The following is a 24576-nucleotide window of genomic DNA, read 5'->3' as shown; positions in this document are numbered from 1 at the left end:
AATAAATAAATTACCTGGCTTGTGTGGAATGTCACATTTTCATTTATTTGCAAGTTACAACTGTGAGAGAATGTATGGTAGGAAACATTCTTTATAAAACATTTCCAGAGTGTCAATGTTCACAGCCCATGTAGGGTCTTTGAGCACTGGTAGAAGGACAAGGTCAAGAGGAGTCCACACAAGCAGGTGACAGCTGTTAGCTCCGGTCAGGTGCAGGTTTCCCTGGATCTGATGCCAGTAGTTGTGTGTTTGTTTTAGTGTCAGGGAACCAACCACTTCATCGAACTCCATGAAAAAGTACCTACTCTCCGCTGCCTGCAGGATAGTCTTGGTTCTGGCTGACCACGGACACTTGACTTCAATCATGCAGTTTCCAAACACCGTCCCATCCGGAGATCCACCAAGCAGGCCGCTATCAGACAGGAACAGTCCCCTCTCTTGTATAGCAACACCAGTGCGCTCAGTGTATTCCTGCTTTGCCCTTGGCTCATGCAGGATTCCTTTTCATGCGATATGCAAACCTGTTAAAAGAAACCAACCATGAGAAAGATCAATTTTGCTCAACAATTGGCATTACAGTTTCATGTAAAAACAATCTGACATTCTGCAGAGCACTTTCTAAATTCTGAGCAAATTTACAGCCTTTAGCAGACACTTTTATCCATATCAGCTTACAATAAGTACATTTATCGAAAGCAATTAACATTCTCTTAGTATTGAGGTGTAGGGTGTATTTATTAATAAGCTTTCTTACCATAATGCATTCTTAGCCTGGCCAACTGTTGCTTCCTCAATCTGCTGCTTCTCCTGATCATTAACAGCAAGCATTGACAGCACATATAGAGCCTTGTCCTCAGCTTGGACAAAACCTGGGCTGGTCACCAGCCCATCAAACATCTTGATTGGGAGAGTCTATATTTAAAGTTAGGCAAAAGTTGTGAAGTCAGTGAGGTGTCCACATACTTGTACATACACATGCCACATACAAACACATAGTGTATACAAAATACATTTGAAATGAAAGCAATGGTTTACATACATACATATGTGTAGTTTACCAAATTTTTCATGAGCCTAAATTATGTAATGTTACTTTTTAACTATATTACACAGTTTGAAACCCGTGGTTCAAATTTCGAGAAATTTTTAAACATATAACATTGTACAAAATGATTGTGTTGGATGACAAAACCCTAGCCAAATTGTCATCGATTTAATGTAGTGTAGTTGTGATGTTTCTGCTAATTTTAAGGGAACATGAAAGTACAAAAGTAAAAAATCTTACCTGAGGCGTATCTGGACTCAAAATCCACCCCATCCCTGTAAAACGCCCAAGTTGCAACAGGGATGCCTGAACCCATTCTTTGTCCTCCTGGGTGACAGGTCTTTTGATGTCAGCTGAAATAATGGTATAAAACTGGTTATAATGATGAAATTAATCAAATGAGTAATGATATTTATCTCAATATAATAGCCTTTTATTATGATCATTATTTATAGCACACAATCTAAGCTTTTAAAAAAAAAATCACAGTGTACATCTCAGCCTCACTGTCTTGCAATTTGTCAATTTCAATATGGTGATAAAGCTTATAATCATGATTTTATAGCTGCACTACAACACACCATGAGTGTATGTTAGAAGAGTTTCATAAATACGATTAATAGTATTAGCAATAGCTTTAAACCACATTACGTAGTTAAGAAAATAATTAAAACCCCGCAACATCAACAAACTTATTACAAACCTCGTGTTGTGGATGGTGTCATCTCAGACACTCTCTTGGCTGCAATTTCGTCCCCCTTCGGAGTGTTGGCCTTCTTCCACACACATTCCACGTCGGTGCAGGACACATTTTTTAAACCCTTTTTGACCGCCAAGGGTGCATCACTAAAGTAGGACGTGATCGTAAATAAATTAACAGGTTCCACCTTTGTTATTAGATCTGGACGAGCGGAGCGCTTGGACCCGGAAGAGGCTAAACGTCACGCGTGACGTCAGACTTAACTACCGGATATTGCAGAAAGGCCCTTCTGATCTGGGGCCAGTAACTCAGTTCTATAAATATCTCGGGCAGCATTAGACTGCAGGTAAAGCTCTGTGTGTCCATCTTTAAGCACTGTGAACATTACGCAAGAGTCTTTCGTGTCAATTGCATTAAATCCCTGCAGCGGTATAATCTGAAGGCAAGTAAAGCCTGTCTCAGTAGCTATCTCGCTCCAGCACAGAGAGATGAGAGATATAGAGGGATATATATTCTCTACTACAGGGTATTGCAGCCGGTGGCATGAATGGTAATGACTGGCAGGAAAGTAACAGCAAGAGAGAGGAGTCTCTCACACTTGAATGCCAATCTACCTCTAGATGTAATCTTTCCTCTTGATTACGTAGCGTGTTTTATTTAGTTATGAGCAATCTAATTACATTTTGCGGTAACTCGGTAATGTAACATGTTACTTAAAAAATAAGTAATCTGATTAGTTACATATATGAATAAAATTACGTTACTTGGATTACACATTTATTGCTAGGAAGAATGTATTTTAAAATGAATTATGTTCCTATGTTAGTATTTTGCGTGTTGCTGTGTCAGCTAATGAGTATGTGCTCTAACAAACCACCATGGCAATGAGGACACGTATCGAGGCGATGGCAGATGAGTGAGCGGTGTTACTATAGAGGCAGTGGAGTGGAGTTGCTTATTCAAATTGAAAACGAAAGTTAAGTGTTTCAAGATTTCATGCGCTCACAATCAATCTCAGCGAGCTCTGTGTCAGCGTGCCTCCAGCCTTGGCTGGAGGAGAGAGGCACGCAAGGCCGGGCCACCGACAAACCCTCCTCAAATCTCCACGCTCTACCCCATCCTCACGCGCCTCCCTCTGCAGCTGCCGTGGGAGGAGAGGGGATCGGCTATATGGAAAACAGCACACGTTCCCGTCTGATAGAGGGATATATCGCTCACAAGGTGGAAACAGCATCTTGAAAAAAACATCACTAAGCAAACGGCTCTTTTGTTCTTTATGTGCTGTACACAATTAAGCCCAAACACGGTGCAAAAGAGTTAGATGCGCAAGTGATAAAGGATACTCGATTTGTCCGAGCACAAGCAGGGAGGTGGAAATAATCCACACACAGGCTGCACATGTACACACACACAAACAGACATACTGTACATGCACTCATTCATTTACATTTATGCATTTGGCAGACGCTTTTATCCAAGGCGACTTACAGTGCACTTATTACAGGGACAATCCCCCCGGAGCAACCTGGAGTTAAGTGTCTTATTCAAGGACACAATGGTGGTGGCCATGGGGTTCGAACCAACGACCTTCTGATTAACAGCCCTGTGATTTAGCCACTACGCCACCACCACTCATTCACATGCATGATGCAACACACAAGCAAACCTCTATATCCACACTGAAAAGAAACAAGCATTCAAACACACAATGGATATACTATCAAAGTTGTCTTCAGTTCATTAGTATTCTTTTTCTGTCTTTCACACCAACACAAACACAGGTAAACAAGCACACTCATACATGCCACACATAGCTAAGAAGGTTGTAGATAGCATGGACACACACACACACACACACACACACACACACACACACACACACACACACACACACACCTGAAGATACTACTACAGCATATTTGAGATAAAGTTAATTTGCATATTTAGAAATGCATTGGATCTCTTTAGCCAATTTGCGGCCTTTTCATATTACTGAAATGTTGTTATTGTTTTCAGTTAAAGTACTAAAATAACTTTTAGTGTCACATTTGTTTTTTTGCTTATAGAAAGTATCTTCAAAGTAATTAGTAATCAGATTACTTTCTCAACAAAGAAATCAGTAGTGGATTACTTTTTTTGAAAGTAACTTACCCAACACTGGTTATGAGCTGAAAGGGAAGCTAAACATCATTAAAGTGTGACGAAAACGTGATGTCAACAGAAGAGTGCAAACTGTACACAATCATCCACCTCACAAGCTGCTGATGATGTAGTGCAGGTTGATTCAAGCACTGCTTCACATTCTGTGAGTCACCCATGTAAACCGTCCATTTGAATGGAGGACATGCTACATTCTCGTTTTATTTGCTTTCAGAACAACACTTGATACATAAGAAACTTCTATCAGTGTTTCAGATTTTTAACCCAGTACACAAAACTATATAAAGGGCAAAGAGCAAACACATACACAAACAGTGGGATTCAAATGTCTGAAGCTAATTTGAAATCTAAATGAAACCAAATCTAGTTTCAAGAGTTTAAACATTTTATGAAATAAAATAAGAAATCTTAATATTTCACACAATTTCTAAGTCATTAATTACGTTTGTGTAGTTTGTGATTAACCGTGTTCACTCTTTTTGTAGAAAAGCTCAGGTTTTCTCATGTTCATGGACAAGTCATGCTGGATACTATGATCATCAGGTTTTGCTCGAGTGCAAACTGTTATTAAAGCTTCAGGAGGACTAAGAATTGGAAGCAACTGTGCTCTTGGAAACCTTCAATACGACAACATTTTTGTAGCCTTCCCTACATCTGTGCCTCGACACAATCCCGTCTCTGAGCTCTGCAGGCAGTTCCTTTGACCTCATGGCTTGGTTTTTGCTCTGATATGCATTTTCAGCTGAGGCCTTATATAGACATATTTGTACCTTTCCAAATCATGTCCAGTCAATTGAATTTGCCACAGGTGGACTCCAATCAAAGTGTAGAAACATCTCAAAGATGATCCAGAGGAATGGGATGCACCTGAGCTCAATTTCAAGTGTCATGGCAAAGGGCCTGAATACTTATGTACATGTGATATTTCAGTTTTTTTTTTAATAATATGCAAAGTCATCAAAAATCTGTTTTTTGCTTTGTCATTATGGGGTGTGGAGAGTAGATTAATGCGAAAAGAATAAATGATTTAAAAGCAAAGCATAAGCTGCAAAATAATAAAATGTGAAAAAATGAAGGGGTCTGAATACTTTCTGAATGCACTCCTGATGTGAAGGGTTTCCAAAAGGTACGCATCCTAGCCTTTTTAGCTCGTTTACACCAAATTGTAAGGCAGCATTGTATGTATAAAATGTCCCAGTCCTATTTTACTCAAATCAAAAGAAACAAATAAGAAATGTTGCACGTGCACACACAGAGAGAGAGAGAGAGAGAGAGAGAGAGAGAGAGAGAGAGAGAAACTGAAGCGGTGAAAAATGCGTGGGGGAAAAAATAGAAAATTGGAAACTGATTTTTTGGGCCATTTAGAATTTTTAATTGTGACATTATTATTTTCATGACATGGTATTTTTTTATTCTTCACCCGGCAAGTGGTGAGCCAAGTGTTGGAGAGATACGTGCATGCTGCCATATCTCTTCGCTTCACCCAAAAACTCTCTCTCACTGTTATCTGAACCAGTGTCAAAAATGAAAGAGAGTGAGAAACCCACAGTGTGCACGAAGGAGACTCACGGCAGCAAGGGAAAAATAATAGCTTTGAGATTTTAAACATCAGCAAATAAAATTTCAGCATTCAATTTGTATTATCTCTGTATGTGCAGTCAAATAATGCATTGGCAATGTACACTTAGGTCTATATTACCAATAAAGCTTGATATGAACTGAATCTGCCCATTTGATCATATAATACACACACACACACACACACACACACACACACACACACGTTGTGTTTCCATGTTTTATGGGGACTTTCCATAGACATAATGGTTTTTATACTGTACAAACTTTATATTCTATCCCCTAAACCTAACCCAACCCCTAAACCTAACCCTCACAGAAAACTTTCTGCATTTTTACATTTTCAAAAAACATAATTTAGTATGATTTATAAGCTGTTTTCCTCATGGGGACCGACAAAATGTCCCCACAAGGTCAAAAATGTCGGGTTTTACTATCCTTATGGGGACATTTGGTCCCCACAAAGTGATAAATACACGCTCACACACACACACACACACACACACACACACACACACACACACACACACACACACACACACACGAAAACAGCAGAATATTTTGCCGAACTTTTAATTGCAGCATGTCCACAGATTTTATGGAATAAAATATACATATACTGGTATCAAAATGTCTAATTAACTATCCACAAAATACATTTTTAATATGTATATTTTATCATTCAAATAAATGATGACTAACTAATTTCTTGGAAGTTCTTTGAGACAAACTATAAAGTATATCAGTATGTTTATGATTATAGTTTGATGTTTGATTTAAATGTAGCATGTACACTTTCCCCATTCATTATAATGGGCGCAGTTTACTTTACACACTGTTTTCACCATATGCAAGCATCTAAAGCAGAACAAACAACCTAGGACTGAATTAATAAAATCAATACAGTTTTAAATATGGTCTGTTCTGACCACATATAGCAGTCCCATGTTTTAAATGCAGTTTTATTTGAATAACTTGAGTGTTCCTGAGTGTTCAGCATTTTATAGCATGACTTAACATACATGGTTCATACAAGTATCATAGTAGACTGTCATAGTACATACTACATACTGAATGCTATTGCCATTTAAGATCGAAACCACATAGTCTACATTCAGAGTCCACCAAAGTTTAAACTTTAGCATTGACCACATCTTAAACTCTCTCTGATATCAGATTTAATCTCCATTCCCAAATCCATCTCTATCTCAGGCAAATTATTCGCCAGCTCCTCCTCTCATTTCATTTAGACCTGAGGTCATCTTAACCTGCTTTGAGAATTAAGTAACAGCATCATCAGTGCTTCAATCACGAGCAGCTCTTCACCTCCCCCAGAACTCTACACTCCTGTGTTATTGTGTATTAGGTTATTACATCTATCCCTCATAAAAAGTATTATAGATCATTACGATGATGATACAACAACATCCGTCCCCCTCAAAGACATCTCACCTGACCTTCTACTGTCCTCGATCATTCATAGATCTACAAAGTCAACATGAAACAGTGATCACAACCCATTCTACTTACATGAGCGGACATATTTCAGAGTGAAACAGGATTGCAATCAAGAAAACATCATTTTATCCATAATAAATTATTGAGTGGTGAAAACTGGTGAAGTGGTTGGAAATTAAGAGACCATGGCGATGTCAGCCAAAAAGGAAAGTCGTTTCAGAGACAGAGAAAGTTAACATATTTTGAGGAAATATTATAAAAAGACCTTTATAAAAACATTTTCTATTTTACAAAATGTGCACTGATGAATCGTTCATCAATGTTGCTCTTCCTGCAATAAACCAGTGCTTTCATTGCCTTAACAAACAACAGCATTCAACACTACAGATTTCACATCTTAACAAACCAAAGGAATGAAAACTACAATGACAAAATTATATTTCAATCACGGACAACAAGATAAATACAAGCTACTTCTTGGTGGAAACATAAGATGCCTAACAAATATATGTAGTATGTACAATGCTGTGGTGTACACAAGACTACGGTTCAGTATAATAAAGTGAGATGTAAAAAAAAAAAAAAAAAAATATATTATTTATATACAGTATATTTTACATAAATATAAATTATTAAATATAGTATCATAAACTTGACATGAAATATGCCTTAAAATGAAAAAAATGACATGAAGTAGGCTATATAATGAAATGTGCTATACCAACTACTGCGCTTCTCAAAAATGTTCAGAATTTTAAGAACAATAAGCGCGTTTACATGCACTTTCTTACACCGATTATGCTAAGCATGTGGTCATGTAAACGTAATGAATGGCATCCCTTTATCAATGTAAAGTCATAAACGGAGTAAGAATAAACTGGTCGACACAGGTAGATATTTGCCCATTAAGACACTTTTGCATGGCATGTAAACACCTTTAACGGTGTTCTCACCGGCTTATAAAATGTGCGCATTGACAGCAAAAGCAGAGAATAACGCGATTATTTAAAATCTCATGTAAACCTGGTTTTCTTTGTCAGATTATTTAAATAAGATTATTTTTGGGAGTAATCAGCGTATCAGAATCAGAATACGCCAAGTAGGAATGGATGGACTGAATATTGTTCATGGTTGTATTGACCAAAGGAAAGTATTTGGGGGCGGTTTTAACAGTTCATGGGGTGGATGGCCTGAGGTGAAAAAAAAACACTGTTCCTGTGCCTGGCTTTCTGGTGCTCAGTGCACTGTAGCAGAGGGCAACAGTTCGAAGTAGTAGTATGCTGGGTGAAAGGGGTCCAGAGTGATTTTACCAGCCCTTTTCGTCACTCTGGATGTGTACAGTTCTAGCAGGGTGGGTAGGGTAGCACCAATAATCCTCTCAGCAGTCCGAACTATCCTTTGAAGTCTTCTGATGTCTGACTTGGTAGCTCAACCAAACCACACAGTTATTGAAGTGCAGAGGACAGACGCAATGACTGCTGAGTAGAACTGTACCAGCAGTTCCTGTGGCAAGTTGAACTTCCTCAACTGGCAAAGGAAGTACAACCTCTGCTGGGCCTTTTTCAAAAGTGAGTCTATGTGGGTCTCCCACTTCAGGTCCTGTGAGATGGTAGTGTCCAGGAACCTGTATGACTCCACTGCTGCCACAGTGCTGTTCTGAATGGTGAGGGGGTTTAATGTTGGGGTATTCCTCCTAAAGTCCACAATCATCTCCACTGTTTTGAGTGTTCAGCTCCAGGTTGTTTCGAGCACACCAGATGGCCAGTTGTTCAACCTCCCTTCAGTATGCAGACTCATCATCATCTTGGATGAGGCAGATGAAAGTAGTGTCTTCAGGAGCTTGACAGAGGGGTCATTTGCAGTGCAGTCATTTGTGTAGAGGGAGAAGAGTAGTGGGGAGAGCATATCCCTGGGGGCACCAGTGCTGATTGTACATGTACTGGAGGTGAATTTCCCCATTCTCACTAGCTGCTGCTGCCTGTTTGTCAGAAAGCTGGTGATCCACTGAAAGATAGAGCCAGGAACAAAGCGATGGTTTAATTTAGTCCATAGGAGAGCAGTGTTAATGGTGTTAAAAGCCGAACTGAAAAAAATAGTATCCTCGCATAAGTCCCTGTTCTGTCTATATTTTGAAGTATGTAATGCAGTCCCATATTGACTGCATCATCCACAGACCTGTTTGCTCTAAACAAAATTGAAGGGGATCCAGAAAGTGTTCAGTGATGTCCTTCAGGTGGGCCAACACCAGTCTCTCAAATGTCTTCATGACCACAGATGTCAGAGATGGGTCTGTAGTCATTAAGTCCTTTGATCATGGGTTTCTTTGGGACGGGGATGATTGTGGAGTGTTTGAAGCAGCAGGGAACTTCACACTGCTCCTGTGATCTGTTGAAGATCTGCGTGAAGATGGGGGCCAGCTGGTCAGCACAGGATTTTAGACAAGTGGATGAAAAACCATCTGGGCCCAGTGCTTTTCTTGTCTTCCGTTTCTGGAAGACCTGGCACACATCCACTTCATAGATCTTAATGCTCATAATCAAATGCTATGAAGGTTGGTGTGGGTTGGGTTGTGTGACTGGGCTTTTCAAATCTTCAGTAAAAACACATTCAGGTCATTAGCCAGTTGTTGATTCCCTACAGTGTTGGGGGATGGTGTCTTGTAGTTGGTTAAGTCTTTCAGGCCTCTCCACACTGATGCAGAGTTGTTAGCTGAAAACTGTTTTTTCAGCTTTTCAGAACAGCTTCTTTTAGCCACTCTAATCTCCTGTGTCAGTCTGTATTTGGCCTGATTGTACAAGATTTTATCCCCACTTCTGTAAGCATCCTCTTTGGCCTGACAAAGCTGCATGAGTTTTGCTGTAACTCATGGTTTGTCGTTGTAGTATGCTAAATAAACCCTAGTAGGAATGCACATGTCCTCATAGAAACTGATATTTTGTCACCATATCTGTGAGCTCGTCCAGGTCGGTGGCTGCAGCTTCAAGCACGTTTACATACACATGATTGGTGTGCATGTAAAAGTGTTCAATGATAGATGATTCAAAATGCTTTCCCTTAAATCGGACAACTAAAAATACTGTCTATTAGTGGGGATGGGCATGGCTACTCGAGTACTTGTACGTGACAGCAATGATCGATCAGGAAAGCGATGATTGATAATGATCCTAAAGCAATATTTATAACATTGATTTTTAAAGACAGTAATAAAAACTATACTATTGAATGAATAATATTCCAAATTCAGCCTACAAATTACAGTATTGTTGCCTCTGCATATTTAACACATAATAATTTGCACAAATCACCTTTAAACTGTGGCCCACAAAACCAATCACAACTAGGAGAAAACAGGCTCAGTAAAACCCAATAAGTGCATACTCAAAATATATTAGTCAAATCTAAATAGATATGTTTAAGGATTAATAATCCACAGATTGAAAACAACAGATCTAATGTGACTTGTATGAATCAATCAGTCTTGGTTGAAATAAACGGTGGGTAAAAGTCTATCCATGTCTTGAATTATTCCATTAGAAAGTTAAACCCATATTTCACACTCCCCACACAGCTGCTCCAAAAAAAAAAATACTGAAACTAAAAAGCATAAGCAGTCACCTGCTGTCTTACCTGACGTTGTCATGCCGTTGGATGTAGATCTTGTGAAAGATCCTCTCTGGTGGTTTAAGAAAATCTTCCTTCATCTCCATCGCAACATTCCTTGGCAACAGACTCATTAAAAGACGTTCCTGTGTGTGTGTGTGTGTGTGTGTGTGTGTGTGTGTGAGAGAGAGAGAGATGGGTTTGCATTTTTCAAGTGTTAATGGGAGTGAAACAAAAAAAAAAAAACATGAGAAATCAAGAATAAATAAAAATGAAAAAAGCATACATAGGAGTGTGTTGATTTTATATTTAAAGGTGAAGTGTATAATTTCTGTGACAAGTGTCACCAAACAGATTTGCAAAAATAATTATTGTTTTCAGAAAGGTCTCAAACATTTCCCTGGTTTGCCATTGGTCGGTATCAAACAGACATTGGTTGAGTCGAGAGAAATGTTTGCATAGTGCCATAGAATTTAAACTATTCTGTGAAAACAACATTATAGTTGACTCTGCATATTAAGCTGGAATACAAAAAGTATTTTAGCATACCAAAAATTAAACACTTCAACTTCAAAATTTATTTTAATTAAAATGTTAATATTAAAACATTTATTACAATAAATACTCTTATTAATTAGGGCCCATGTACTGAAAGTGTAGAGACCCTATTGTTCTTCTAAAGATTATTATAATTATTAGGGCCCAAGCACTGAAAGTGCAGAGGCCCTATTGTTCAAATAATTATTATTAACTTGTTAAACATTTGGGGTTAAAATGCGTGAAAACTCTTTACATTTAGCAATGTAGGACTCTGTAGTACCCCCTTGAAAATGGGCATGTAAGGGGGGCTCTTTAGCATCCCCATTTTTACCTACAGTAACCAAAATTGGTACATATATAGTTCTCATAAAGCCAAACAACTTTCATACAGTCATTAGCTCCACCCAAGAGGAAGTCTGCCATTTTTGATTTTTGGAAAATCGCAGGCTCTGAACATTGAAATACTTATCCTAGGGGATTTATGTGACTGGCACCAAATTTGTGCAACATCATGCCATGACATTGTAGACGCTAAATTGCTAACTATTTTTTATATTTTAAAAGATGTCGCCATGACACAGCAATACATTTATGAATAAAAATGGGAAACAGGAAGTGCCTTCTATCTTCTGTGTGCATTGTGTGATTTTGATAAATTCTGCTGTATATTTTGTAATGGGGGCTGATCACATTGATGTGGCTATTGTGGGTAACGGTCATTGCACTACCAACTGGCAGCAGGAAGTACGACAGACAAGTTTCAACAGACTTTGAAATAGCCCTCTAGTATTTACCCAAATTGCTTCAAAATTGTTTAGAATAATGTGAAATGCCAAATGAATAGTTCCACCTTGCATTGTTTTCTGAAAGACACAGGGTGGAAACGGATCAATGGTGCTTGGGCCAGTCATCGCTGCTGGCAGCTATATTATTATTATTATTATTATTATTATTATTAGGGCCCAAGAACTGAAAGTGCGGAGGCCCCAGTGTTCATCAAAGCATCATTATATTACATTGTGACGAGGAGGGGTGTGTGGCCAGGACTGCTGCAGAGTTGAATAGTCAGAGAGAGATAAAGGGGGGGGGCAGAGATGCCAGATCAAGCAGCGTGTGTGTCTTTGTTTGATTTGCATTTTATGTTATGTTTGAGTTCAATTTGTTATTAAAGTTTTACTTTGACTGTTCAGCTGGTTCCCGCCTACTCCTTGCCCACCTTAAAAGCTTTGTTACTGGCCCAAGCACTGAAAGTGCGGAGGCCTTCATTGTATCAGTTAGGATTTTGTTATTATAATTTTTTTCTGCCCTAAAAGCGAATGGGTAAGTCCTAGAGACACCAAACTTGGCAGGATGGTCCCAAATCCTGACCGCTACTAAGGCGCATAAACGCACACCCATCTGACTCTAGGTGGTGCAATAATAAGCATTTTCACATTTTAGCTTATATCTCCGCAACCAAAATACATTTTACCTCTGATTCCTTGGCTCAGGCACTACAAAATTGATGTCTCTGATTTCATTTCGGTCTATACATTTTTGCGCCATTTAGAATTTTTTGAAAAATGTACTTTTTCCAAACTCCTCCTAGACCGTTTTCCGATTGCCATGGAATTTGGTATACATCATCTACAGACCCCCTGGACAAATAGATGTTCAAAGAATTTCAATAAGCTAAATCGTTCCAAAGATATTAGCGAAACAGCTCTTTCCGTTGAATGCGATTTGAATAATTGATCAACTAGGGGACATTACAACAACAAAAAACTGTCATCAATTCGCAGCTGTATGAGTGACCGTTCAAATTGAATATGCATCTTCTTTGGTTCAAGTGCTAACATATTCTTAAATCGATTAGACAAATCAACAAATATGGCCACCAGCGGCCAATCAGATTTCAGCACCTAATAACTCATATTGGGAAGGGCCGATGGTTATGAAACTTACTTTACATAAGCAGGGTGTCTACATGAAGTTGTATAAAATAAATTGCGACAATCGGTCGCTATATTTAGCTATTTTTTTCCAAATCTCCAGATCCGTTTAGGCTAGAATACAATTCTGAATCTTTTCTGAATCCATCAGTGCAGCTAAATCATACAGTTACTTGAATTAACAAGTAACTGTATTGACCTAAAATTAGGAACACATCATCTACAGAGCCCCTGACAAAAAGTTGTTTAAAGAATTTTTAGATGTCAAATCATTCCAAATTTATAAACAAAGTGTTTTGGGGCATGGCCTACAATGACTACTTGGCCTGTATTTTGGGAGTGCAATTTTCAAACTTAACATATAAACAAGAGAACACCGAGTTTACATGCCAAGTTAAGTGCATTTTTTAAACTGGGGATGTTATATCTTAAAAAAAAAATCTCAAAGCTCAAACTCAAAGCAGTTGATTTGTCACACCAAAATAGCTCTGCCCAAAGCATCCACAGGATCTTTTCTCTCAAATTTGATTATTTTGGTGATCTTGCCATACTTGCTTGTCCCCCGACAATCGCCGCTGCAGCTATATTCATTATTATTATTTTCAAGATTTTCGGTACATTTGGGGTACTTCACATGTGAAAACTTGTGAAATTTTGCACACACAGAGTCATCGGCCATTAGGGCTGGGCAAAGTTGCAGGGAAAGGGGCGTGTAGGGGGGGGCTTTGTAGTGCCATCTGTAATAGTGGCATTTAAGAGAATTTCTATAGCACCCCTTTTTCACCAACAGCCACCAAAATTAGTACATGTATAGTTTTCATCAAGCTAGACTAATTTTATCATTATGGCCCTTAGCTCCATCCAACAGGAACTCAGACATTAGATTTATTGAAAATTGCAGGCTTTGAACTTTTAAATACTCCTAGGGATTCATGTGACTGGCCCTAAATGTGGGCAACATTATGCCAAGACACTGAAGATGCAAAATTTTGAAATAATTTTTTATATATTGAATGGTGTTGCCATTACGAGGCAATATATGGCAAAAAAGGGAAACAGGAAGTATCTTATGTGTGCACTGTGCAATTTAGATCAAAATTGAGATTTAGTGGGTCACTGTCATAGTGCTACCAACTGGTGGTAGGAAGTGTGACACTTATAACAGACTTCGAAATTGCCCTCTTATGTGTACATGAATTGCTTCCAAATTGTTTACAACAATGTCAAGACACTGCTGATGTCAAATTATGAAGTGATTCTTGATATCTTAAATATTGTTGCCATGGCAACGTTATCATTCCTTTCTTCCAATATATGTGTGGTTGAGGCACTTGGCATGCTTATAATGTCATGAATTTTGACACACACAGAGTTGTTGGCCATTAGGCCTGGGCAAAAGTTAGTAAATAGGTGTCGACGGGGGCTCTATAGCACCACCTTTTGACTAAACTGATGGGGTCAGTTTCACCTACATTCACCAAACTTAGAATACATATTGTTCTCAAGCCGGACAACTCTCAAAATAGCATTAATTAGCTCCGCCCAACAGGAAGTCAGACATTTTGGATTGAATTTATAATATATGTGAAGACATTGAAGATGCTAAATTGAAAACAGATTTCTTAATACATTGAACAGCGTTGCCATGGCGAGGCAATAAATTAATGACAAAAAATGAGAAACAGGAAGTGTCTCATTTCTTCTGTGTATATTGTATGATTTAGATCAAAATAGAGCTGTATGTTAAGTAGTAGGGCTAATCACATGGATATGGCTACTGTGGGTCACAGCGCCACCAACTGGAAACAGAAAGCGTGGCACTTACATCAAACTTTGAAATAATCCTCTTACATTTACCCAAATCGCTTCAAAATTGTTAATAATATCAAGACACAGTTGATGTAAAATTTTGAAGGGATTCTTGATATCTTGAAGTGTTTTCATGACAAAGGATCAAATTACATAATGTTGTAATTTATTCAGGTGTATTTGACAAACTCAGCCATATGTTTAATATTGCTTATGACATGAATGTGGCTATGGTGGGTCACGGTCATAAGGCCTCCAGCTGGCAACAATAGATGTTCGAAGGCATTCAAAATCTTGCCAAAATTCCACATTTATTTCATTTGTCACACACATCATGCATCGTTTTCCAAAAGTCACCGGGTGGAAATGGACCCATGGTGCTTGGGCCCTTCATCGCTGCTTGCAGCTATATTTTATAATATAATTCCATGTAATGCAAAATGTATCCAAATTAAGTTTGTTATTATGACTTTTTATATACAGAGTATTTCATGATTATTGTTTTATAATTAAATATAAATGTATGGTCAGTGCCTGTTTCTCGTTCTCGTCCTCCATACGCAGTCTCTCCTCGATGCAGTTTCTGGCCTGTAGAAAAGCTTTCCTCTGCGCTCGCTCCGTCAGTATCCGTACAAACAGACCCGACAGATTCATACCTGTGAAAAGCATTGTGTTTGCAACCAGCTGTCATACCCACACACACACACACACACACACACACACACATCCACACAAACATACACATTTTAAATTAAATGAACTTCACATAAAAAGAAAACTGCATATTAAACAGTATTAATTATTACAGAAAAAAAAACATTGTTTCGTTCACTGACTGTGTACGCGATTATTTATGTTAAGTATATGTTATATTTTATATACTGTATGTTAAGTCATAACAGATGGGGTCACAGTCACAGCAGAAGGGTCACTGTCATAGACATTAGTAATGGGTATTGATACATATTTCCCGATTCTATTTGAATCCGATTCACAAGCTAGCGAATCAAAATGTGTGTATTTTAATTATAATGTCCATTTTGCTTACGTATGAAAGAAATTCTCTCACAGCTAATGCTGTTAATTATTCAGGGGACTATTTATGTAGGTAAATTGAAACCATTTTAATTTTACAGATTACAATTTCCATCATTTTAGCTTTTAAAAATTCCCAAATCCATGTATTCCTTCAGTAATATGATTTTAGATTGAATATATTACTTAATATAAAACAGGCAGTTCTGTAAAGAGCAACTGTAAATGAGCACATATTAAAGTGAGAGGACACAAATGGCTTCTTTACCTCATCCCTGCAGTGTGTAATAAGAATTAAATATTTATATTTTTGTTGTTTTTGATCAACAATTAAATTGAAAGAACAGAAAAGGGTATTAAAAAGACAATTAAATGACACATGGATTATGTGGATCTCCATTTAGACACACATTACACAGAACGAGTCAAACCAAACCTTTACTCTAAACACGCAGTGAAGAACTTCACAACTATGTACCAAATCATTAGTGGGTAAAATCTAAACATTACTGGCCAATGGCAAATCAAATACATATTTAGTCACATAGTGTGAAATTTGGTCTCACATGCAACTGATTTGCTCTCTTGTAGAGAATTGTGCATATAGTAAAATATCACAATTTGGATTTAAAATTGAAAGAGATCGTTCAAATGAAGCTCGCGATACATCGAAAAATAGATATTTTTACCCAGTCCTAATTGATTGGGTCGTGATTATAACAGATGGGGTTACAATCGTAACAGATGGAACAGACAGAATCACAGAGACACATTTATAACAAACAGAGTCTGAGTCATAGACAGGATCACAATCATAACAGACAGGCTCTCGTCATAACAGACAGGATCACAGTCATAACAAATGGGGAAATACTCATAACAGACGAGGTCACATTCATAACAGACGAGGTCACAGTCATATCAGACAGGCTCTCGACATAACAGACAGGATCACGATATAACAGAGACGGTCAGAGTCATAACAGAAAAAATTATGACCCAGTCATATAAGACAGGGTCACGGTCATACCAGAAAGTCACAACAAATGGTGTAATACTCAAAACAGATGAGGTCTCGGTCATAACAGAAAGGGTCACAGTTATAACAGACAGGTTTAAGTCACAACATGATCACAGTTATAACAGATGGGACCACTATCATAACAGACAGAGTAACAGTCATTACAGACGGGTTTAAGTCACAACATGATCACAGTCATAACAGATGGGACCACTATCATAACAGACAGAGTCACGGTCATTACAGACGGGTTTAAGTCACAACATGATCACAGTCATAACAGATGGGACCACTATCATAACAGACAGAGTCACGGTCATTACAGACGGGTTTAAGTCACAACATGATCACAGTCATAACAGATGGGACCACTATCATAACAGACAGAGTCACGGTCATTACAGACAGAATCACAGGCACACATTTATAACAAACCGAGTCTGAGTCATAGACAGGATCACAATCATAACGGACAGGCTCTCGTCATAACAGACATGGGCACTGTCATAACAGAAAGGATCAGTCAAAACAGACAGGATCACAGTCATAACAGATGAGGTCAAGGTATTAACAAACAGGCTCTCATCATAACAGACAGAGTCACGATATAACAGACAAAGGTCAGAGTCAAAACATAAAATAATATATATATATATTTTTTTTTTTATTTTTAAATCACAACCACAACAGACAGGCTCTCGTCATAACAGACAGGTTATGTCTCGTCATCATTGTCATAACAGATGGGGACACAGTCATACATACAGGGTTGATGTCATAACAGACAGAATCGATGTCATGTCAGACAGGGTCATGGTCATAACAGACAGAGTCACAATTAGGGCTGGGTATAGAGTTCGATACATTTTAGGCACCGATGGAATTGCCTCTAAACTATTGAGTATCAAAAAATGTCTTGTCGTTCGTACCAAATTTCGATAGCTAAGGGGTTAATCTCGTCAACGTCAGTGATAAGCATGTAGCATGCTAGATGTGCCCAAATCTAAAAGTGACAGTGATTGGCTGTGTTTAGGCATCAAGGAAAAACACTAGTTTACGCCAGTTACACCCAGAGACGCGGCTCAAACGTGAGGCTGTTGTGCGTATGCATGTATAGTGTGTACCGGCAACACGACAAATCTGATGAAGCACTTGACAGTGCACGGAATAAACCAGTGCAGTCATCCTCTCAGCGTCCTCCTGCCACAGAGCTTCCTAAAACATGCCCACCACACGAGTACTCCTCCAAAACTACTGATGGTTGCAGCGGTGCTATGACTGGGACACTGGCTGAATTAACAGTTTAGCTTTCTTGTTTTATTTTTCTCTTCACATTAATGTTCTAGTCTCTGCCCCTGCCGACCCTGGCATGAGGAGACCAGAAGGCTCAGGAGATGAGTCTTTAAGTCTTTAAAAAAAAAAAAAAAAGTAAACAACCAAAGTTTGAGGTAATGTTTGTAATCTTGTTAAAACGTATTTCATAAAATCGGTATCAGAAAGGGAACCAGTAAGTCAAGATATCGGTATCTATATAGATATATAACAATTTTTTACGATACCCAGCCCTAGTCACAATCATAACAGACAAGGTCACATGTGTTGCTTTATTTCAATAAACATCTTGAACAAAAAAGGTATTTAAAAAGATGTAATTTAACGTCAAATGAATGTGGATCTCTATTTTGGACACATTACACGGAAAGAATCAAATCAAACTTTTACTCTAAACAAGCAGTGAAAGGTGTACTTCTTTTCCACTATACTTTACAGGTTGGATCACAGTCACAACAGATGGGGACACCAAGGAAATTTGACAGTCACGGTCATAACAGACAGGGTCAAAATCATAACGGATATAGTCCTACATGTGCAATTATGCCCCTGCAAATGATCCAGAATGCAACAGCATGTCTGGTCTTCAACGAAACCAGAGAGTGCATGTTACACCCATCCTTGTCTCTCTACACTGTCTGCCGGTTGCTGCACATATCAAGTTCAAGGCTCTGAAGCTGGCTCTGACTGTTCTGTATGTGTGCTTCACAAAACATGAAATTAAAACACACTCCGTAAAACAGAAGTAAAAAAATTATAATTACAAAGCAGCAAAAGCAAGTTTATACAAATTAGCTTTAACGAGACTTAAAAACAGACCTAATATCCCAGGGCAGGATGTTCCATAATTGTGGGGCCTTCACTCCCAACACTCCAACACCTTTTGTTTTGTATCTGGATCTTGGAACAGCCAAAAGTTCATCAAAAGATCTAAAAGGTCTAATAGTTTCATAACGTCTTAAAAGTTCTCCAAATTAATCTGGAGCCAACCCATGTAAGGCCAAATACATGTTTTTAAATCAACCCTAAAAATGAATTGGTAACCAATGGAAATAAATTTAAACTGGAGTAATATGATTAAAAGTTGATTTTTTTTAAAAGTCTAACAGCATAATTTTGCACTGATTGTAGCCATGCAAAGTTGAAAACGGTGCATTACAAGAATCTAGGCAAGACAAAAAAGCATAAATAAGCTTCACTGTATCCCTAAAACTCAAAACCTGTCTCACCTTGGAAATATTCCTTAACTGATAATAAAAGACTGAACTAACTTCAAAATTTAAATTTGTTTCAAAGTAGATGCCCAAATTTCTCACCACCTGCTGAATATATTTGGGACCACCTGAAGTGCAGACTCAATCATTTTTTTTTAAACCATGACCGATTATGACAACCTCTGTAATATCTGAATTTAACTGCAGAAAATTACATGCCAACAAATTTTGTATTTCAACTATACACTCTTGAAGAACATATAAACTGCCTAGAAATAAAAAATGCATGTCCTGTTTTCAAATCACAGAACCAAGAGGTAACATATAGAGAAAACTAAATTGGCCCTAACAGGAATCCTTGTGGAACAACGCAATCTATATTTGAATTGGAAGACATGTCATCTCCAACAGACACAATAAATGTCCTATATGACAAATAGGAAACAAATCAGTCTGTCGTAACAGACAGAATCTAGTCACAGTCTAGTACCTTTTATCTATATGTAATCTTAAATTGTCAACTAAATTTAAACAGACTAGGCTCTCTGCTAAAAGGGCAATTATAAAGCTTATTTGTTTTTACTTTGCATTTTATTTTCCTATTATATTACATCATCTTTTGTGTGCTTACGGACATGAGGTAAACACGCAAAGACAAATTATGTAAGAATCCGACCCGACAGCTCAAAGTATAAATTATTGTAGGCTTATCGTAGTGAATTGGGGTAAGGCAAGGAGAGGTTTTTAAACACTGATTTTTAATGTACTCACTCAATAATGGACTTCTGTTCTTTTTTTAACAAATTGTGTTCCATAGTGAAGCTTTAATGAAAACAATTTTCTTTACTATTTTTATTGTGTAGTAACAATTTTATATAAACAATAAGGCACTAACAGCCATACTATATTCTGAACACAATAACAACTAAAGAGTTTAGTTAGACACTACACCCACAAGTGACAAGATGCACAAAATATACACAGTCTCGAGTGCCTTGTTGCTTTTATGAAATGGTACTTCCTACATGAAAATAATAAGGACACAAATAATCATTGCTTAAATCAGAGAGGTTATGGTAACTATACACAGTGTTTGAATCGACCAGGTCTGTCTGTGTCATCCAGTAAAGGCAGGTCATGTGTTTAGTTTCAGGTCTTTCAGAAGAGAGTCTATATACTGTTTTATTGGATTAGATTCCTCAGCACTCACAGAGCTCTACAGGAAACACGCTCAATGCTTACAGGCTTTATTTAGCACTGTCAAACTGTTTCAGTAGTACATATAGGGGAGATCGGGGCGAGTTGTCACACAAGGAAGTTGTCACCAGGGCAATATCTCAGTAACTATAAAGTCCAAACTTAAAAAGTCTAATTGTGCAAATGTGCAGTTTCTCTAGCAGTGTTTTTGTTTGATGGTTTGATGGTAGGTATATTTTAGCTGAAAGGTTGAACTGTGCTCTCAGGACATGGGTATATTTCATAAATATTAGATAAGGGAAAGTTGACAATTTTGTGGGGGGGACAGGTTGTGACATGTTTAAAATTACATAAATGTATTAATTTCATATGTTGGCCAAAACAGAGTTTTACTCTGTATATAACAGAGTACATTACATTCTACATTTTATAACACATTACGTATTGGATTCAAACTAGGATTGCCCACACATAACTAGACTTTTTGGTGTAAATCTTTTTGAATGTACTCTGTGATATAAGATAAACAACAGTTAAGCAACAATTACTCATTCATCCAAGTACACCAAAAACCATCTTGGTGAAATAAATGCAGCAATGAATTTCTGTGATTCATCTGTTCCTGTGACTGTCCTCATACATTTGATCTTTTCTGTTCTAAAATAACTTTCAAAAGTATGTCTTGCCTCTGTGCCTGGACATGTCCTACTTATAGCACACCACCAAGGGCTCAACGCTGGTTCTACTTCAAGCACTTGCTCAGTTCTTTTCTGGTGTACATTTGGAGCGAACGCTACCTCAGAAACAGAATGTGGACAGTAAAGCGGAGCATGTAATGCTGAATCAATGTATCTCCATGGTTTGTTCAGAATGTTTTTGAGCTGAAAGCTTTTGTTGGAGACTGTGAACAGTTTTTGACACCTGTGTAAACCTCACTCCCTTGGCCTCAAGAGGCAAACTAGCGACTGACGCTAAGGGCTGTAGCCTTTAGCCTCCTCATTAGCATGCCCGGCTAACGCCGGTTCGAATCCCGCTCGGAGTGGGTCAAGCAGGACCGTGATGAGTTGTGCGTGGGTGCCGCGGTGACTAGAGCGCAACAGTGCCCAGACGTCTGGGTTCCGGAAGTATTTTTCCCCATTCATTTCTTCCATACATTTTTATAAAATCCTTCATAAAAGAGTTGCAAGCCATGAACCAAACCAACCAGCTCCGAGGTGAATCACAACATCACAAACTTTGTTTTAAGGCAAAAAATAACATTTAAAAAATAACATTTAAATCAGAAAGACAAAAGGTATAAGGCCGTGAGAGCACAAACTACAATTACATGAAGCATTGCAAATGATGTCATTGAATAAAAAAAAAACAATGGGAATATAATCATTTTGAATCAATAGTTTTATATAAGTATAGAAACAATATATTTTACTTTTATTGCATGGTACATTCATTGGCCGTGGTTCTATGATTGGTGATCTTTCTCTGCTGTACCATGGGTAATGTTGCAGTTTACCATAAATTGCGCTATCAAACATTTTTATACAATGAAGTTAAAATAACGTGGATGGATGGCTTCAACAGAAGCATATACAACTTATGAACAACCTCATAGCTCACTGTTGGTCTGTCTTTAAAGTTTTATAATGTAAAGTTGAAAATCAAGTCTATGAGATAAATGAATGGGATTTTTCTTCCGGAACCAGACTGTTGCCTCCACACACGCTAGGTCTCCGCTTTAACGCACTCAGCAAGCCATGTCATCTGACGCGTGGGCTGACTGTCTCAAAAGTGGAGGAAACTGAGGATCGTCCTCCACTACCCACAGGAATTAGAGCACATTGGGAATTGGACATCCCAAATTGGGGAAAAAAGGGGATAAAGGTGGTCAACAATTAAGATTTGCTCAGTCAGACAGTAGTTCAGATTTTTACGAGGTCTGCCATTAATTACACTGGACCCACCCCAAAAGAAATAAGATTTTGTTTTAAGCAACAATATCTTTTCTTCAACTTCGGGCTTCATGTCTTAAGCTTCAATCATAATGTCAGCAACTTGCAGCACAAAGCAGTTTTTCTTTTTAATACATTTACAAAGTTATGAAAAATCTAGTTTTCTGCTTTGTTATTATGGAGTATGGAGAGTAGATTGTTGTAAAAAACATAAATAAAGCATTTAAGCACAAGGCTGCAACAATAAAATGTGAAAAAAGTCTTAATACTTTCTGAATGCACTGTAAGTGTTGTTGCATTGTACTTACATCTGTGGTTACACCATTAAATTTACCCCTAAACCCACCCTAAACCTACCTGAACTTTAACCTTAGTCGTAACAAATGTGAGTCTTGTGTAAATTTTGCAGAACAACATGTAGTTAAACAATAAGCACATTGTATTGTATGTATTTTAATATTAGTACATAGTACATCTGAAATAAAGTGGAACCAATTAGCCTTAGCAAGACAATGGAGTCACCATTTTATTTTTTTAAAAAAACGTAATTTCCATCAGTGTCATTTCCAGCTAAGATTTCTGTTAAACACAAAACAGAATTGAGATGGGCTGGAAATGACACCGTAGTGGGAATTTTTATTGTATAAATTACATCCATTTCCAGAGATGCATGTACATACACCGTTGAGCATTGTTAGTAGAAAATGTATATAGCTGGTGCCAAATATTCCTGACTTGTTGGCTACTTCCAAGACCATCACGCAACATTTTCGCCAGCAGAATCAGTAGATTTTCAATCAGCAGAATATACAAAAAAACACGTACATGATTAGGTATGTGACAGCTCAGTCAGCTGGCCCGAAAAAGCTTGGGTCATCCTAATTGCTTATCCCTGCTTAAAAGTGTAACACTGTAACTTTGTGGTTGAGCTTGGGGCAGGACTTTCAGTTTGTACAACCAATTAAAGACGTGGGCAGTATTCTGGAGCCTGTTTGAAAACAATGATTATTTTTGCTATTCTGTTTGTTGATACTAGTGGCACAGAAATTACACACTTTAGCTTTAAAGCATTTGGATTCAAGCTAAATCCAGTGTTGAGACTGACTGAAGGGTCCCAGAGACTCCTGTGCGGTATGTGTAAAAAATAAAAGTGTTTAAAAATGAACCTTGTATTTTTCTGTCAAATTCTTTGTACATGTTCTCCTGATCTCATCAGAATGCTGTAAAAAGCTACTGTATGCACTTTTCAGAAAGGTGAATTACAGAAATTATGTTTCTGTTTGAGGTTAATTTAACAGCAAGAACATAATGTAGAAAAATACAATGACCAAATCTATATAAGACTTCTGGCAAGAGTGTACTGCTAATGTACACCAATCAGAGTATCTTAACATGTGAAAGGTCACTGTATTTATTTCATGTTTTATGAGGTGTCTGAAACCTCAAATAAAGGTCAAATTTTAATTTTAGTTCATTTGAAGTTTTATAATCAGTTTATAAAAATGTATAATAACTTCTCATAATGTTAAGTCCAGTATGTTGTTTTGGGGTTTGATAGGGTTTATTTTCATTTTATTTCACTAACACGCATGCATGAATGAACACAAATTCAATGTCCAGGTCGCTGTCCACCTCACTGGTGCTGAAATACTACTGAACTGGCTGAATGTGGGCACCTCTATAAAAGACTGAACATTTGAGGACATTCTTTTAAGCAGTATTTGTCAATCCCTTACACTGCACATTATGGGTGTCCCACTTGCAGTATTTCAGGTCATGGAGTCTCTAGTAATGCACTGATGAGTTGACAGGAGTCATCCCAAATGAGCAGTGTTGGGAGTCTTCCAAGAACAGGGTTGACACGTTCAATCCACATCTAAACATGCATACTTCCCTACAATATAGTAATCAAAAAGAAGGAGCATATTTGAAAAGTTAAAGGAATAGTTTCTCCTTAAAACAAAATTCTGTCATAATTTACTACCATAACCATCATTATGTGTTCTA

General features: G+C 37.8%; 1 protein-coding gene across 4 annotated transcripts in view; it reads right to left on the bottom strand.

Annotated features, from left to right (window-relative positions):
• Positions 1 to 24576, bottom strand: part of LOC127649622 (adenylate cyclase type 1-like) — an 84265-nt gene that overhangs the window by 49746 nt on the left and 9943 nt on the right. For all 4 annotated transcript variants that reach the window (XM_052134822.1, XM_052134824.1, XM_052134823.1 and 1 more), the window contains exons 3-4: positions 15356 to 15505; positions 10569 to 10687 (exon numbers count right to left, since the gene is read on the bottom strand). In XM_052134822.1, coding sequence (XP_051990782.1) covers positions 10569 to 10687; positions 15356 to 15505 — 269 coding nt within the window. The remainder of the gene's footprint in view (positions 1 to 10568; positions 10688 to 15355; positions 15506 to 24576) is intronic.

Source organism: Xyrauchen texanus, chromosome 9 (genome assembly GCF_025860055.1).
Source record: "Xyrauchen texanus isolate HMW12.3.18 chromosome 9, RBS_HiC_50CHRs, whole genome shotgun sequence".
Classification (NCBI taxonomy): Eukaryota; Metazoa; Chordata; class Actinopteri; order Cypriniformes; family Catostomidae; genus Xyrauchen; species Xyrauchen texanus.
The sequence above is the reverse complement of the archived record's forward strand: the minus strand, read 5'-3'. Positions and strand labels throughout refer to the sequence as shown.